Source organism: Pholis gunnellus (assembly GCF_910591455.1).
Source record: "Pholis gunnellus genome assembly, chromosome: 18".
NCBI lineage: Eukaryota > Metazoa > Chordata > Actinopteri > Perciformes > Pholidae > Pholis > Pholis gunnellus.
This window is the reverse complement of record NC_136545.1, coordinates 15,471,976-15,486,280: the sequence shown is the minus strand read 5'-3', so window position 1 is coordinate 15,486,280 and position 14,305 is coordinate 15,471,976. Positions and strand designations below refer to the sequence as shown.

The window sequence follows — 14,305 nt, the reverse complement described above, 5'->3', positions numbered from 1 at the left end:
CATGTCTAACTTTATATACATTTTTTTTTTACTTTTGTATGAACGTGGTCCACGCTTTGTCACAACACTAAATCACTTTTACTGTTCGTTGCTTAGATTACCAATACTCTCGATGTGAATTTGTGCAAACATATTCATCTCACACTTATGCAAAAAGTTAAAGCTTCATCTAAGAACATCTTAATAACTGAGACTGCACTGATGAGTGCTGAAAGCATTCTGACCCAAAACTGAGCATAAGTTGCCACCTATAGCGATAAACCTTTCTTGTAAAAGCATGGCGGTACCTCTGGTGCCACCTTCAGGACAAAATGTACTTTATTTTTGCAGAGTGGTATCCAAAAATAGCAAGGTTTTGTTTTCTCAATTTTTTAATCCTTTCGATGTTTTTTGTGTTTAATGATCATCACATCTTTACCGCCAGCAAGGCATTTTAGTTGTATGTGTGGAGAAATCACAAACCCAATTTGATGACTTAAAGAATCAGAATGACATGTTAACAACTTTGGGATGTGCAAATCAATTCTTTCAATGTCACTAAAAACATAACATCACAGTCGTTTCATTTCCGTTTTAAGAATGAAGAGATGTGAAATGATGTTTGATACAGTACATTTTACTGCAAATGAGTAAGAAAAGTAAAAAACAGTCACATGTCATAATCAAAAAAGCTGATGACATTACACTATGCGAGTGGTTACGTATAGTTCTCCATCTTCCAAGTTGTTAGAGTTTTAAAAAATGTAAATAAATATAATAAAAACAATGTAATGTAAATATAAAACATGCAAAAACTATTCACAGAAATTCCCCAACTCCCTACATGTTTTTTTCCCCCAAAACATTTTTCAACCATCAGAGATTAATACGGCACCATTTCTTTGGACGGTTCTTGACAACCATGTAAAATAAGTCCACTCATGTTGATCACATGCTCAATTACTGTGAGTCATGGACGACATCGTACCTTAAATTGACAAGAGCGGAACATATTCTCAGAATCTTGTTCATTTGAGGAGCCATGCTATACGAAACAACGTGTGATAATATTTTGTAAACCTTCAAATGTTGGAGTGCTGTAGCAACGTGGCCAATGGATGACACATACTGCTTATCTCTGGAGGAATATCCATGTTGTGTCGTGAAAAAATCTCCAGGTTTTAACTTGCCTAAAAGTCCAGAGTCCGAGGTTATGCTTTTGTCACTGGTGTGCACTTCATAAGCTCCAGAGATGAACATGATGAGTCCACATGGGGCAACAGCAACCACGTATTTCACCGTGTCATAAAAGTGGACGTGCGGTTCCCCTCCTGACTCAAGGTTTGGGGTTTTTTGCACATGGCTCTGACAGAACTGTAAAACACACGTTGTGTTAGGATAGTACTTCCTAAATGCTTGGGGCATGGTTGCTTCAATGGTTTCTTTGGGAAGCCACGGAATTAGAGGTTGCAGAACTTTCTCCAGTTCGTCAATCCAATACGAGACGATCTTGCTAGCCATGCTCTCCGATACGCAAAACTGTAGGGCCTGCATACCAATGTCACGGTTGGTCTTGAACATCATAAGCGTCAGGAGAAGTTGATCCCGCACAGACATTGGAAATTCATTGCTAGCGTTTCCTTCCACTGATGACACAAGGATGTTAAATACATCCAGGGCGATACCGATGTAGGACAAAGCATTGTGGTCATCATCAATTAACGGGTATCCAAAGTCATCATATCGAGTCTTATATTGAGTCATCTTAGGGTGCACATCTTGCATACTGCCCGTCGTGCAATAATCATGATCAAGTTGTGTGGGTTCCACCGAATGTGCATGAACTGAATGGAGCTGTGGGTCACAGGGATTTGCAGAACTTGAGTGGCCGGAGTTGCTCGAGACAGTCGGAGTGAAGTCTGACAAAGACACAAAAGTATGATTAGTTAGGAGCATAAACACTGTAGACGGATACTGTACGTCTGAATAACTTCCATGTGTATAGATGGAGGCTGACTAAACACAGACACTGTTATTGTGCCCCTTGTATAATCTGAGACTTACATTGATTGTTAGACTTACCTAGATCCATGATTACATTCAGTCTAAGACCGCATAATGTACTGTTTTCAAATTACAGTATACAATATAATATGAGATATGTATCACTGGGTATTGCCAGGATTGTATTGATACCAATGTCGATACTGATACTTATCAATACTTCTGTTGATACTACTTTGCATCATTTCGTGCAAGAAAAATAAAGACATTTGCTACAAATGTCTGTTGGTGATGTAACTATAAGGTTAAAGTGGTCATCTCTTTGAAAATATTAACCATAAACAACACAAAAGTAAAACAGCACACATAACTACAGACATGTCTTTTTATTTTTTAAACAAATATTACATTTAGATGTATTTCCATATAAAGGAACACACATATTGTCAGTAAAGTGAGCCCACACTTTGGGAAGTTACGCCCCGTCAACCATGACTAGAGAGGCCGAACAACAAGAAGACACCGAGGCGACCACACTACAAAACAGTCCACCAGGGAATGCGAAGGCTCCGTGAATATCAACATTTACATCAGACATATTTAAAAAATAAATAAAGGAGTCAAGTTACAATAAACTAACTTACCATTCACCGAAAAGTGAACTTCCACGGGGTCCGCCATTCCTAAGAAAAAGTCAACAAACCCAGCAGCCGCCTTTTGTAATCTTCTTCTTTGAGGTTTATTGGCGGTTGGCAAACAACGAATTGGTGCATTACCGCCACCAACTGGTGTGTTGATCGGGATGTCTAGTACTTACATTATATACACATGTTAAGGATTAATCATACATGTATTCATGAGACATAGGCTATTTAGACATTCTAAATAGATCTGTAGTTAAAAATTTGGTATAGACACTTACTAAGGGAATTCTTGGTCTGGGTCAAAATTGACCCGAACCATACTGTGAAGGCATTAAATATCAACATTATGTAAGGGTTAATACGAATGAACCAAATGTCTCTTTATTTTTCGACTGTCATTATGTATTGCTTCATGAACTACACATCAGGGTCCAGAGAACTGGTTTTAGGATTATCATATTTTAATAACCCTCTGATTTACTCCCTTGTTTGCTCTTGTTTTAGTCCTGGAAGATGCTTTCTCCCTTTCATTGCTCTCCTTCTCACAACCTCTTGCATGTCTGCATCCGGACACTAGCGACAGAGAGGCTGGACAGACCAGGCGCTATGAGCAGAGTCTGTTTCCTGTGGCTCCGTGGATGTTTCAGGGCCCAGTGTGATGTTGCTGCCCGGTCCACTCCTCGCTGGTCAGCTGCTGTGTTAAGAATGCTGGATGTGCATGCGAGGTTATATACAGTACATTTGTGATGTATGTATATTGTTGTGATTTTTCTGTGCGTGCAATAGGTGTTTCAATAAAAAAAAAAAAAAGTATGCGTATGAACTCTGCAACTAACTACGGTAAAGAAAATGAAGTTAGAGCTCCACACCAACTGAAAGAAAAGGTTTTGTGTTTTTTTTACTTCTGGTGTGTCCCCTCGGCTTGTAGATGAATAGAAAGCATTACAGTCCAAGCTGAATGAAAGAGACATTACAATAATGGGCAAGGTTTAGTGCACATCTGCCCATGGGCCATTCTAAAAGAATCAGAATGACATGTTAACACCTTTGGGATGTGCAACTCAACTCTTTCAATGTCACATTAAAACATAACTTCACAGTCGTTTCATTTAAGTTTTAAGAATGAAGAGATGTGCAACGATGTTTGATACAGTACATTTTACTGCAAATGAGTAAGAAAAGTAAGAAAGTCACGTCATATTAAAAAAAAAGCTGATGACATTACACGATGCGAGTATTGTTCTCCATCTTCCAAGTTGTTAAGAGTTTTAAAAAATGTAAATAAATATAATAAAAACAATGTAATGTAAATATAAAACGTGCAAAAACTATTCACAGAAATTCCCCAACTCCCTCCATGTTTTTTTCCCCCAAAACATTTTTCAACCATCAGATTAATACTGCACCATTTCTTTGGACGGTTCTTGACAACCATGTGAAATAAGTCCACTCATGTTGATCACATGCTCAATTACTGCGAGTCATGGACGACATCGTACCTTAAATTGACAAGAGCGGAACATATTCTCAGAATCTTGTTCATTTGAGGAGCCATGCTATACGAAACAACGCGTGATAATATTTTGTGAACCTTCAAATGTTGGATTGCTCTAGCAATGTGGCTAGTGGATGGCACATTTCTGGAGGAATATCCATGTTGTGTCATGAACACATCTCCGTGTTTTAACTTGCCTAAAAGTCCAGAGTCCAAGGTTATGCTTTTGTCACTGCTGTGCACTTCATAAGCTCCAGAGATGAACATGATGAGTCCACATGGGGCAACAGCAACCACGTATTTCACCGTGTCATAATAGAGGACGCGCGATTCCCCTCCTGACTCAAGGTTTGGGGTTTTTTGCACATAGCTCTGACAGAACTGTAAAACACACGTTGTGTTAGGATAGTACTTCCTAAATGCTTGGGGCATGGTTGCTTCAATGGTTTCTTTGGGAAGCCACGGAATTAGAGGTTGCAGAACTTTCTCCAGTTCGTCAATCCAATACGAGACGATCTTGCTAGCCATGCTCTCCGATACGCAAAACTGTTCGGCCAACTTACCAATGTCACGGTTGGTCTTTAATATCACAAGCGTCAGGAGAAGTTGTTCGCGCACAGACATTGGAAATTCATTGCTAGTGTTTTCTTCCAGTGATGACACAAGGATGTTAAATACATCCAGGGTGATACCGGTGTAGTACAAAGCCTTGTGGTCATTATCAAGAAACGGGTATCCAGCGTCATCATATCGAGTCATCTTATGGCGCAAATCTTGCCTACCGCCCGTCTTGCAATAATCATGATCACGCTGTGTGGGTTCCACCGAATGTGCATGAACTGAATGGAGCTGTGGGTCACGGGGATTTGCAGAACTTGAGTGGCCGGCGTGGCCCGAGACAGTCGGAGTGAAGTCTGACAAACACACAAAAGTATGATTAGTTAGGAGCGTAAACACTGTAGACGGATACTGTATGTCTGAATAACTTCCATGTGTATAGAATAGATGGAGGCTGACTAAACACATTGTTATTGTGCCCCTTGTATAATCTGAGACTTATATTGATTGTTAGACTTACCTAGATCCATAATTACATTCAGTCTAAGACCGCATAATGTACAGTTTTCAAATTACAGTATACAATATAATATGAGATATGTATCGATGGGTATTGCCAGGATTGTATTGATACCAATAGTGGCGGGCTGTGGTTTTTATACCTGGGCCTTCAGTGCTGTCTTGCAGCTGAAACACCACCTAATAACCTCATGATGGCGCCACAACTATGGTTATTTGTTTCTAGGGGTGTAACAATACACGTATTCGTGTTAAACCGTTCGGTACGAGGCTTACAAACCGAACAATACGTTTGAATATTACTAGTGCATTTGGAAAATGCAGAAGCTTAAATTGGGGAAATATAATGTTTTCGGTGGACTGCGCTCACGTCGGAGACAACGGGCTTTGTGACCTCTCAACCCGGAACAAAAAAACCCAAAACATAATTTCTTCTATATCTTTCAATTTGAACTCTTACTAAGTTTCGTTTCACAATAGTCACGTGCTCGCCCACTGACCAATCGCAGCACACACACTGCACCTCACTGCAGAGCTGCACCTGGAAACTGAGCTGCTGACGTACTTGTAGGCCAGCTAGAAGGCTCTGGCACGTCAAAGAATACGCCCAACATGTCAAACTAAAGATCTGATTGGTTGACTATGACAATCAACAATATCGTCTCCATTCACTTAAACTGCAAAGGGATTCACTTGTGAGTCTGCAGGCCTCGGGCCTCTCTTCTTACCTAGAGACACAGAGCTGAAATCTGATTGGATAAAAGCTCTACTTAAAACAAGCTGCGCTGGAAGCAGAGCAACTGAGGAAGACAGTAGCTGTGCAATGAGAAAATAAGATAATGGGAAAAATATTTTTATAAATTATAGTAGTGTATTTAAAAAAAATATTAAATTATAAAATAGCTCTAACTTTGTGATTCTGTTTAGGCCAGCAGAGAAGGCATTGCTGACCCTGACGGCCCACCACTGGATACCGATACTTATCAATACTTCTGTTGATACTACTTTGCATCATTTGTTGCAAAAAACAAATAAAGATATTTGCTACAAATGTCTGTTGGTGATGTAACTATAAGGTTAAAGTGGTCTTCTCTTTGAAAATATTAACCATAAACAACACAAAAGTAAAACAGCACACATAACTACAGACATGTCTTTTTATTTTTTAAACAAATATTACATTGAGATGCATTTACATATAAAGGAACACACATATTGTCAGTAAAGTGAGCCCACACTTTGGGAAGTTACGCCCCGTCAGCCATGACTAGAGAGGCTGAACAACAAGAAGACACCGAGGCGAACACACTACAAAACAGTCCACCAGGGAATGCGAAGGCTCCGTGAATATCAACATTTACATCAGACATATTTAAAAAATAAATAAAGGAGTCAAGTTACAATAAACTAACTTACCATTCACCGAAAAGTGAACTTCCACGGGGTCCGCCATTCCTAAGAAAAAGTCAACAAACCCAGCAGCCGCATTTTGTAATCTTCTTCTTTGAGGTTTATTGGCGGTTGGCAAACAACGAATTGGTGCATTACCGCCACCAACTGGTGGGTTGATCAGGATGTCTAGTACTTAGATTATATACACATGTTAACGGGCAGGTTTCTGCAATATAACAAAACATGTCCCACTGTTTCTTCTTCTCTTAAGTATTCACACTTTCTTATTTCGTCCTCCAGACCCTGTACTTATTTTAAGACCATACATCTTCCTTTACTTTCTTTGTTCTTTTACTTCTGCCACATATTTTTTGATTTGTCCCTTAATCACCACTTTAGCTTCTGACTTACGAATATTTAAATTGGGACACACCTGTGATCTTCAAGCCCATTTTGGTGCTTCATCTGCCTTTTCATTCCCATCAATTCCAACGTGGGCATCAACCCACACAAACCTAACAATGTCAGTGTTATCATAGAAGCTAATGGATAGAAGTGTTGAGGGATAATAGAAATGTTACAGTGACATGAATACAAAGGAATGTAAAACAGACTTTATCAAGAGGGGGAAGCTGTCCACTGAAGATGTTTATCAAGGCTCACCATTTGTGTTTTGTGTGAGCAAACTTTGTACTTCAATTTACAATTTTCAGTCACGCTAATTAATCAAACCAGGATGTTTAGTAGGGGTCTTTGATTTTACAACTTCATAACTGCCCCTATCTCAAGGAGGTATTTACTAAATTCTTCTTGCAGGATTATTTTACGTGGTGGTAAATCAGTGCAGCAGATATCCATCAGATAGCTCAGGGGTGTGTATTCATTCATTCAGGACAATCATGTTTAATGACTACATACATGTGAAAGACACGGTAACATGAGCACCTGTAAAATATGAATTCCAATCCAACAGCCAGGCAGAAGAATACAATATGAAGGTTCAAATGTTCAATCTTTGTAGAGACTGTCAGCTCATCATCACAAACTATAGCTCCAAATATGAGAAGTTAACGCTTCTCTGTCAGCCTCAGCAAAAGCTGAACATTATAGGCTTCATTGATGCATTTTAAGTCACACGTCACAAAGACAGTGGATGTTACAGGTCCACCCTTATACAGGTGCACAAGTTGTAGCTTTTCTTCCTCATCATTTTCAGTGGTTTTGCTAGTCAGCAAGCTTGGAAAAGCTGAATTAGGTTCATGTGTCTATAAATAGAGTTAACAAAGTGATGCCAACCTTTTTACGCTTTTTACAAAAGACAAAATATTTGAATCTTTTTTTTTTTTTGGAATAAAACTTTCCTCCACATTACACTTAAAATGTAGGCAGTTTAATTTTCAGGAGATGAATATGTACACTTAATTCCATCATTTACCTCAGGCAGTAAGCAATTACTGTATAATAGATTTACAAAGCAAATACTGACATAGTATTCTGTCAAGGCATGTTCCAGCATCAACATAGGATTCAAAATACACAAGTACAATTTTGTTCCACATAAAATATGAAATCATTGATAAATTTCATAATTATTTAAAACAAATCCAAGAATCTGGGGGGGGGGAATATTAGTGTTCTCTTGTAGGTGACAATAAGAAATACAATCAGCAGTTCTCATAAATGCATTGAAAAGGAGTAGCAGCCAAAGAGAGAGAGAGAGAGAGAGAGAGAGAGAGAGAGAACTCAAAAAGCAAACATAAAAATATAGACTTCTTTAAAGGATGTACTCTCAAGGAACTGGATATTTTAAGGCATTTTTAAAAACATGTAGTGTAATTTGGCAATTTCTGCCTGTGTCAACTCTCATTTTTGTTTGAAACAGTCACCCAGCCTCTACATGATGGCTACTATCCAGAGATGGTTTCCTCTGCTTGGAGGCATCGGAGGACATAGAGGATCACTTGATAGCAGAAAACATATTGCTCCTGTAAAAGAGAAAATAAGGGAAAATGAACCAACGAGATATCGAATCAGAACATGTAAGAATTAAGCTACTTGATACTTGAATCAAACATTAAAACTCACCTCTGTCTGGATCATTCCCTGTCTCTGAAGTCTCATGTTCCGTACCACATCTGAAAGATCAAACTACAAGAAAGCATTTATTGGATTGGGATCATGCTGAACACAGAAGAGACAATTAAAAAAAAAAAAAACAGAAGCTTCCTCTTAAACAAGATAAAGATCGTCTGCTTACGTCTGCATCTTTACTGATGAGACCCAGAACCACGTCTATACAGATGAGGGTTCCCGATCGACCGATGCCCGCACTGCAGTGTGAGACTATTGGCCCCGATCGATGGACGTGCCTCATGTAGGAGATAAACGTGAGCAGCTGCTCGGGTTGTGAGGGCGTCCCGTGGTCCGGCCATCCCGTGTAGTTAAGGTGAGTTACACGCTGTATTTCATTGGTCTGAGGGAGGAGAAACTCTCAAGTTAACGTGTCTCTTCACAGTGTAGGAACGTTTTCAATTGGTATACAAACCAACCTGAACATCTTTGACCTCGATGAGTCGGATGACAAAGTTGTCGAGAAATTGGTCCTTGATCAGCGTGATCTGCAACCTGTCGTCCACCATCTCTGCGGTCCGCGGCGTGTCGGGCCAGTACCGCTGACATTTCACCTTCCCTCCCTCTACTTCCTGGGTCATCATGGCGATCACATTAGACTTCTGCTCCCAGACCATTTGCCAAAAGTCCCCCAGAGTTGTGGGTAAGGGACCCTGACATGCGATGTACATATAGTTCTCATCCTTTACGGACATATTGATGAAGTTGGCATTGATGTAGCCCCCGTCTTTGCCCAGCACAACTCGAGTTGCGTCGACTAAAAGAGATTTGTAAAAAAATCAAAAGTCAAATTATGTCCAACATTGTAAGTGTCTAAATTGATCGAAAAGGCGAAAAAAAAAACACATTTGTGACTTTTCTTACAAGGAACAATGTTCTTGTAGCGGTTCTTCTTCTTGTTCTCCTTCGTCTGACCGATCAAACAGTCGTCCAGCGGCTGGAGATTCTGAAGATTCTGCCAGGAAGGAAAGCAGAAAAAGATGTTCATAAAAAAAAAAAAAAAAGAATCGAATGAATTGCAATTAATTCACATGCATTGAAATTCAAAGTAGATTCTTACATCAAACTCCTGCAGCGGGACCTTCTGCTCCAGGAGCCCCCTCATCATGCGGACCACAGTGTTGAGCTTCTGTCCTGTGTACTGGCCATCAGGGACCACTTTGACGAGGGGCAAAGAGGTCAGCTCATCCTCTGTGATGATTGGCCCGTCTGGAGGAGGGCAGAAACAGTTGAAGCAGAATTAGGAACATAATTCAAAATTACAAAACTAATGGCAGATTTTTGTCAGCGAAGACAAATCTGAAATTAGTTCCTCTTTATTATAGACTCCATTCTGATAACCCCAACTAGAAATTGCCATATCACCTGTAACTTTAACTCACATCTTAGACTCAAATTTCAAATCCAAAGTCGCTCTTACTATCTCTTGATTTGGAGTTCATGTTCTCAATTGGCAGGTCATCACTTCCCCATGTGATTTCATCTTCCTCTGGCTGTCCAGCACCCATTTGCAGATAGCTGTTGATTCAAAAACATAACCAGTGAGATGTTTATTAATATATTCACAGTCCCAAGTGCAAACCCTAAAAGCTAAATCTTACTTTTCATTCCTCGGATCGTCAACGTTCTCCTCTTGCCATTCCACTTTCCTGGAACTCTATTTTGAAAGAATTAAAGAACATATATAACAAACTGAAGTTGCATATAGCTTCGATGTTTCATCAAGTTAGATGGATTAGATTTGTACCTCGGGGGAGTCTTCCGGTAAAGAAGAGCCATCACAGTCTGTGTCCTCTGAAAGCTCTGCGCTGTGCTCCGTCTCTCTTCTGTGTCCTAGTGGATCATCTTCATAGTCTTTGAAACAAGAGAATGAAGTCGAGTTTGTGAAGTTCACAATTTTATTATTTGATATACAAGTTCATTTATTTTGTTCAAATCTAACAACATTCAACATGGTTCTATAGAGATGTTCAGTCCCCTTTGTAGCCCGTATGTTGTTACCTATTGGTGGTATGGGAGGACCGCCGCCAGCTTTCAGCTCATCATGGAGAGTAAACAGCTTCGTCTTTGCTCCATCGTCCTCACTCAGATCTGAAAGCAACATGAAGGAGAGTTTACAGAGATTATTAAAAATGACACTAGTGTCTATTTTATTTTAAATACAATAGAATTACATCTTCGTCAATTATTTAAGAGACTGAATCATACGTAGAGATTCCATGTTTTGCGTCTCTGCTTGTACCTGTGTTTCCATTGCACTTGTCAGAGTTGATGGGCAGATAGGCCAGGTATGTGCTTGGGTTCTGGTCTGGCGGTCTGGACACTATAAGATGCACCAGGCCCTTAGCTTTACGGATGGTGGTGACAGCTTTGGTGTGGGACACACCTGTCATTAGTTCCTCATTCACCTGCAAAAAAAAAATCACAATCTTTGATACACGAAGAAAAACTATGTTCAGCAGATTAAACGTTTTGCAGTATTTGTTATTTGTGGGCAGAGGTCAGCTGTCAAATGCATTTGGCGGAAAGTTAAACAGTAAATGAACAATATGCATTCAATCTTGTTTAATAGAACTACGTTAATCAATACGACCTTACATTCTGAGCAGCAGATGTCAAATAGAACTCACTTTCAGCAGCCTGTCTCCCACTTGCAGTTTGCCCGAGGACTCTGCTATTCCTCCCGGTGTGATGGACTTGACAAAGATCCCCCTTTCCCCTCCAATCACAGAGAAACCCAGACCTCCTGACTGCAGCTTCTCCAGATCCAGATGTATGATCTCCTCCTGCATATTCAACGAATACATGTGCAATCATACTATAACTGTTTGGTAGTGAAGTCGCTATTAAAACAAAGCTTGATGGTAAAAATCAAGACTATTCACAACATTACTGTGATAAGAATTGTCTCTTAATTCAGATACAAAGCACAATAATGTATTTCTAAACTTACCTCTAAAGGACAAAGTGCTGCTAGGCTCTCTGTATCTCTTAGATCTTCTCCTTTAAGAAACCCTTAAACAGAAAGCAAAGTTGCAATTATATGCAAAATAACAGACACACTCAGCATTTGTTTTCGTTTTTTTTACAGCTCTGAAACATACCATTCATGCTGGAGGAAACCTTGGGGCTAACATTGTTGTTCAGAAAGGAGACACTTTTCTGCCCGGTAGAAACAGGCTGTCCATCCCTTTGAGGAAAGAAAATGGATGAAATAACTTTTTGTAATGCCATTCAGATCAATAACTTACAGACTCTGCATGAAAAATTCCACACAGGCTACACACGTCATTGTTTTCTAGACTACCTCGTGGCTTTGAGTGTGAGGTCGTCGAGGGACAGGTCCATCAGTCTGGTGCTCTCACTGAGAGTCAAGTACTGCGTGGGAGCCCCGTTGATGTAGTGGATCAGATCAAGTGGTCTCAGGCTGCCCTCATCAAAGGCCATTGAACCGGGAACAATGTCTTTCACAAACAAGACATCATATACACTGTCACAGCCACCATCCAGTACCAAACCTGGCGACAGAACAAGATGTGAAACAATCAACACTGGACTTGAAGTACTTATTTTGGATGCAGCTTCTGGGAACCAATGAAAAGTGCCGGACATGTTTTTTGATGTTATGAGGGCCGTTTCTTACCCAGTGGCTCTTGACTGCCCTTGAAGCCAATGTCAGGCAGCAGGTGGGCTTCTATGGGGGGCTTGGGAGCCTCCAGGATCCTCCCTACCACCAAGTCAACCACACGAGGGGCCGCGCGCACAAGATTGACCACCTCGGTGTGGCCCATATTGCTCACATCTGTGTTGTTCACCTGGAGATAGAAAACAAACGACTCATACTTTATGGATTTAAAAGGAATCGTTCGACAATTTGGGAGATAGGCTTGTTTGCTGGAGACACTTTTTTTGTTTGAAACCACAGTCTTTCGTTTACTTTTATGCACCAACAACACAGGCTGAAACATACTGTCGGCTGTGACCAGATTAAGGGAATAAGGATGAATTTGTACCGTAATCATCCGGTCCCCGGGCCTCAGAGTTCCGTCTCCTTTGGCTGGATCCTGGACGATGTCATGGATGTAACATCCATGATCATTACCTTTAGTGAGGGTGAAGCCCAGGCTGCCCTTGTCTGACTTCACCAAGGAGACCTTTAGCTCTACCTCCTAACAACAGAGATGCATCTCAATTAGAGAAATTTAGACATTTTAAAAATGTAGATCCACATTTTTCTTTCCGCACTCCTTACCGGGCCAAAGTCCTCCATGTCCTGTCCATTGCCGGACATGGTGAGGTTTAACGGCAGAGGCAGTGGAGGAGGAAGGGGATCTGGGCTTGGGGCAGTGAGGGAGGACACCATATGCAGGGGGGACGGCTCCAGATTCGCCGTCACGGGGGATGGAGGACACCTGCACAGACAACAAAGACACAATTATGAAATATCAGAGAATACAATGAATGCGGACGATATGACCATTATTTAAACAATTCTTCAAGTACCTCTTGCTGAGGTCCGAACTCGCCATCGACAGGTTTGGGGAGTAGAAGCCTGAGTTGATGGTGTCGTCCAGTTGACCAGTGCTGTCGTAGCGTCCCAGCTCCAGGTTGCTGCTGGGGGTGTGGTAGACACTCCGCTCCCAGGTTTGCCTGCTGTGGTCCGCGGGGATGGTGCTGAAGGCTTCCTCCACCTCCTCATCCCCGTCAGTGCTGTCGCTGTAGCTGTTGTGTCGGCCGGGGGTTTTGACCAGCAGCCTCTCCAGGGCGTCCTCCACGAGGCCCTGACTCCTCTTGCCTTGAGAACCCGGAGGAGATTTTGCCCTGCCGAAGCTCAGGCTGGACTCTGCCTGGGTCACCAGCTCCTTTCGGGGGGATTGCATGGGCGTCTGGGAAGAAATCAGTTTAAATTGAGTCACCAGTTACTGGTACTTGAAATGTCCACACCGCAGTTGGAAGACAAAAAAGGAGCTGTATTTACTGACTCACCAAAGCTGAAGTGTCCATTTCAGGTAGGACATGATATTCAGGTCTACACAGGAGCAGAGTCACCTCCTGTCCTGTTCCTCGCAAGGCTGATATCACCTCCTATGTGAAGGAATGAGGACAGACCAGACCAGATCCAAATAAATTGTGGTATTACATTTTTTTTATACCATTTATAAGAACCTGTGGCCGCAGCGACTGCAGAGATATCCTACTTACATGTTGCGAGAGTCCTTTGAGGGGGGTCTGATTGACCCGCATGATGACGTCGCCCACCTTGATGCGACCGCTCTCTGCAGCTGGTTGGCCAGGAAACAGCTTTTTAACCCTCACCATGCTGGAGCCGGGGGGTTCGTCGGGGATGTTCTCCTCGCGACTGAAACTGAAGCCCAGACCTGATGTGTTCTTCAGCAGGCACACGTCAAACACGTTATCTGTGGGAACGAAGACATGCAGCTTCTATTTATTTGTTGTGACCGGGGTGTGCTCGATCTCTTGGCTGACAAAAGCCCCTCTGACCCTGCACAGGATAGGAATGTATAGACGGTGGAGGGACGAAGTAATTTGAAATGAAATACACACACAGCAGTCTGAGTTACAC

At 41.4% G+C, this 14,305-nt stretch overlaps 3 protein-coding genes across 6 annotated transcripts in view; all 3 read right to left on the bottom strand.

The window, feature by feature from the left end:
* Positions 1-594: 594 nt before the first annotated feature.
* LOC306710837 (uncharacterized protein) lies at positions 595-2,697 on the bottom strand. Its single transcript, XM_079179540.1, has 2 exons — positions 2,628-2,697; positions 595-1,898 (listed from the first exon to the last, which is right to left on the bottom strand). The coding sequence occupies exons 1-2, from the start codon at positions 2,662-2,664 to the stop codon at positions 940-942; spliced, it is 996 nt and encodes a 331-aa protein (XP_079035666.1). The 5' UTR covers positions 2,665-2,697; the 3' UTR covers positions 595-939.
* Positions 2,698-3,836: 1,139 nt separating this feature from the next.
* On the bottom strand, positions 3,837-7,172 carry LOC306710141 (uncharacterized protein). The gene is made up of 2 exons (XM_079178535.1): positions 6,616-7,172; positions 3,837-5,036 (listed from the first exon to the last, which is right to left on the bottom strand). The coding sequence occupies exons 1-2, from the start codon at positions 6,650-6,652 to the stop codon at positions 4,099-4,101; spliced, it is 975 nt and encodes a 324-aa protein (XP_079034661.1). The 5' UTR covers positions 6,653-7,172; the 3' UTR covers positions 3,837-4,098.
* Positions 7,173-7,346: 174 nt separating this feature from the next.
* The window catches only part of ptpn13 (protein tyrosine phosphatase non-receptor type 13), a 38,657-nt gene continuing 31,698 nt past the window's right edge, over positions 7,347-14,305 (bottom strand). For all 4 annotated transcript variants that reach the window (XM_079179390.1, XM_079179392.1, XM_079179393.1 and 1 more), the window contains 21 exons: positions 13,924-14,138; positions 13,708-13,806; positions 13,225-13,607; positions 12,974-13,133; positions 12,735-12,890; positions 12,365-12,536; positions 12,029-12,239; positions 11,826-11,911; positions 11,675-11,736; positions 11,352-11,507; positions 10,964-11,129; positions 10,723-10,812; positions 10,469-10,575; positions 10,323-10,378; positions 10,142-10,239; positions 9,782-9,930; positions 9,586-9,676; positions 9,141-9,478; positions 8,849-9,064; positions 8,677-8,739; positions 7,347-8,576 (listed from right to left, as the gene is read on the bottom strand). In XM_079179390.1, the coding sequence (XP_079035516.1) occupies positions 8,499-8,576; positions 8,677-8,739; positions 8,849-9,064; positions 9,141-9,478; positions 9,586-9,676; positions 9,782-9,930; positions 10,142-10,239; positions 10,323-10,378; positions 10,469-10,575; positions 10,723-10,812; positions 10,964-11,129; positions 11,352-11,507; positions 11,675-11,736; positions 11,826-11,911; positions 12,029-12,239; positions 12,365-12,536; positions 12,735-12,890; positions 12,974-13,133; positions 13,225-13,607; positions 13,708-13,806; positions 13,924-14,138 (3,152 nt within the window). In that variant the 3' untranslated portion in view covers positions 7,347-8,498. The remainder of the gene's footprint in view (positions 8,577-8,676; positions 8,740-8,848; positions 9,065-9,140; positions 9,479-9,585; positions 9,677-9,781; positions 9,931-10,141; positions 10,240-10,322; positions 10,379-10,468; positions 10,576-10,722; positions 10,813-10,963; positions 11,130-11,351; positions 11,508-11,674; positions 11,737-11,825; positions 11,912-12,028; positions 12,240-12,364; positions 12,537-12,734; positions 12,891-12,973; positions 13,134-13,224; positions 13,608-13,707; positions 13,807-13,923; positions 14,139-14,305) is intronic.

Bases quoted from the DNA above. Each gene is read 5' to 3' on its own strand.
- LOC306710837 (XM_079179540.1), bottom strand. From the start codon at position 2,664: ATGGCGGACCCCGTGGAAGTTCACTTTTCGGTGAATG. The intron at 1,899-2,627 runs GTAAGTTAGTTT...TGTCTTTGTCAG, and splicing joins AGTTCACTTTTCGGTGAATG to ACTTCACTCCGACTGTCTCG.
- LOC306710141 (XM_079178535.1), bottom strand. From the start codon at position 6,652: ATGGCGGACCCCGTGGAAGTTCACTTTTCGGTGAATG. The intron at 5,037-6,615 runs GTAAGTTAGTTT...TGTGTTTGTCAG, and splicing joins AGTTCACTTTTCGGTGAATG to ACTTCACTCCGACTGTCTCG.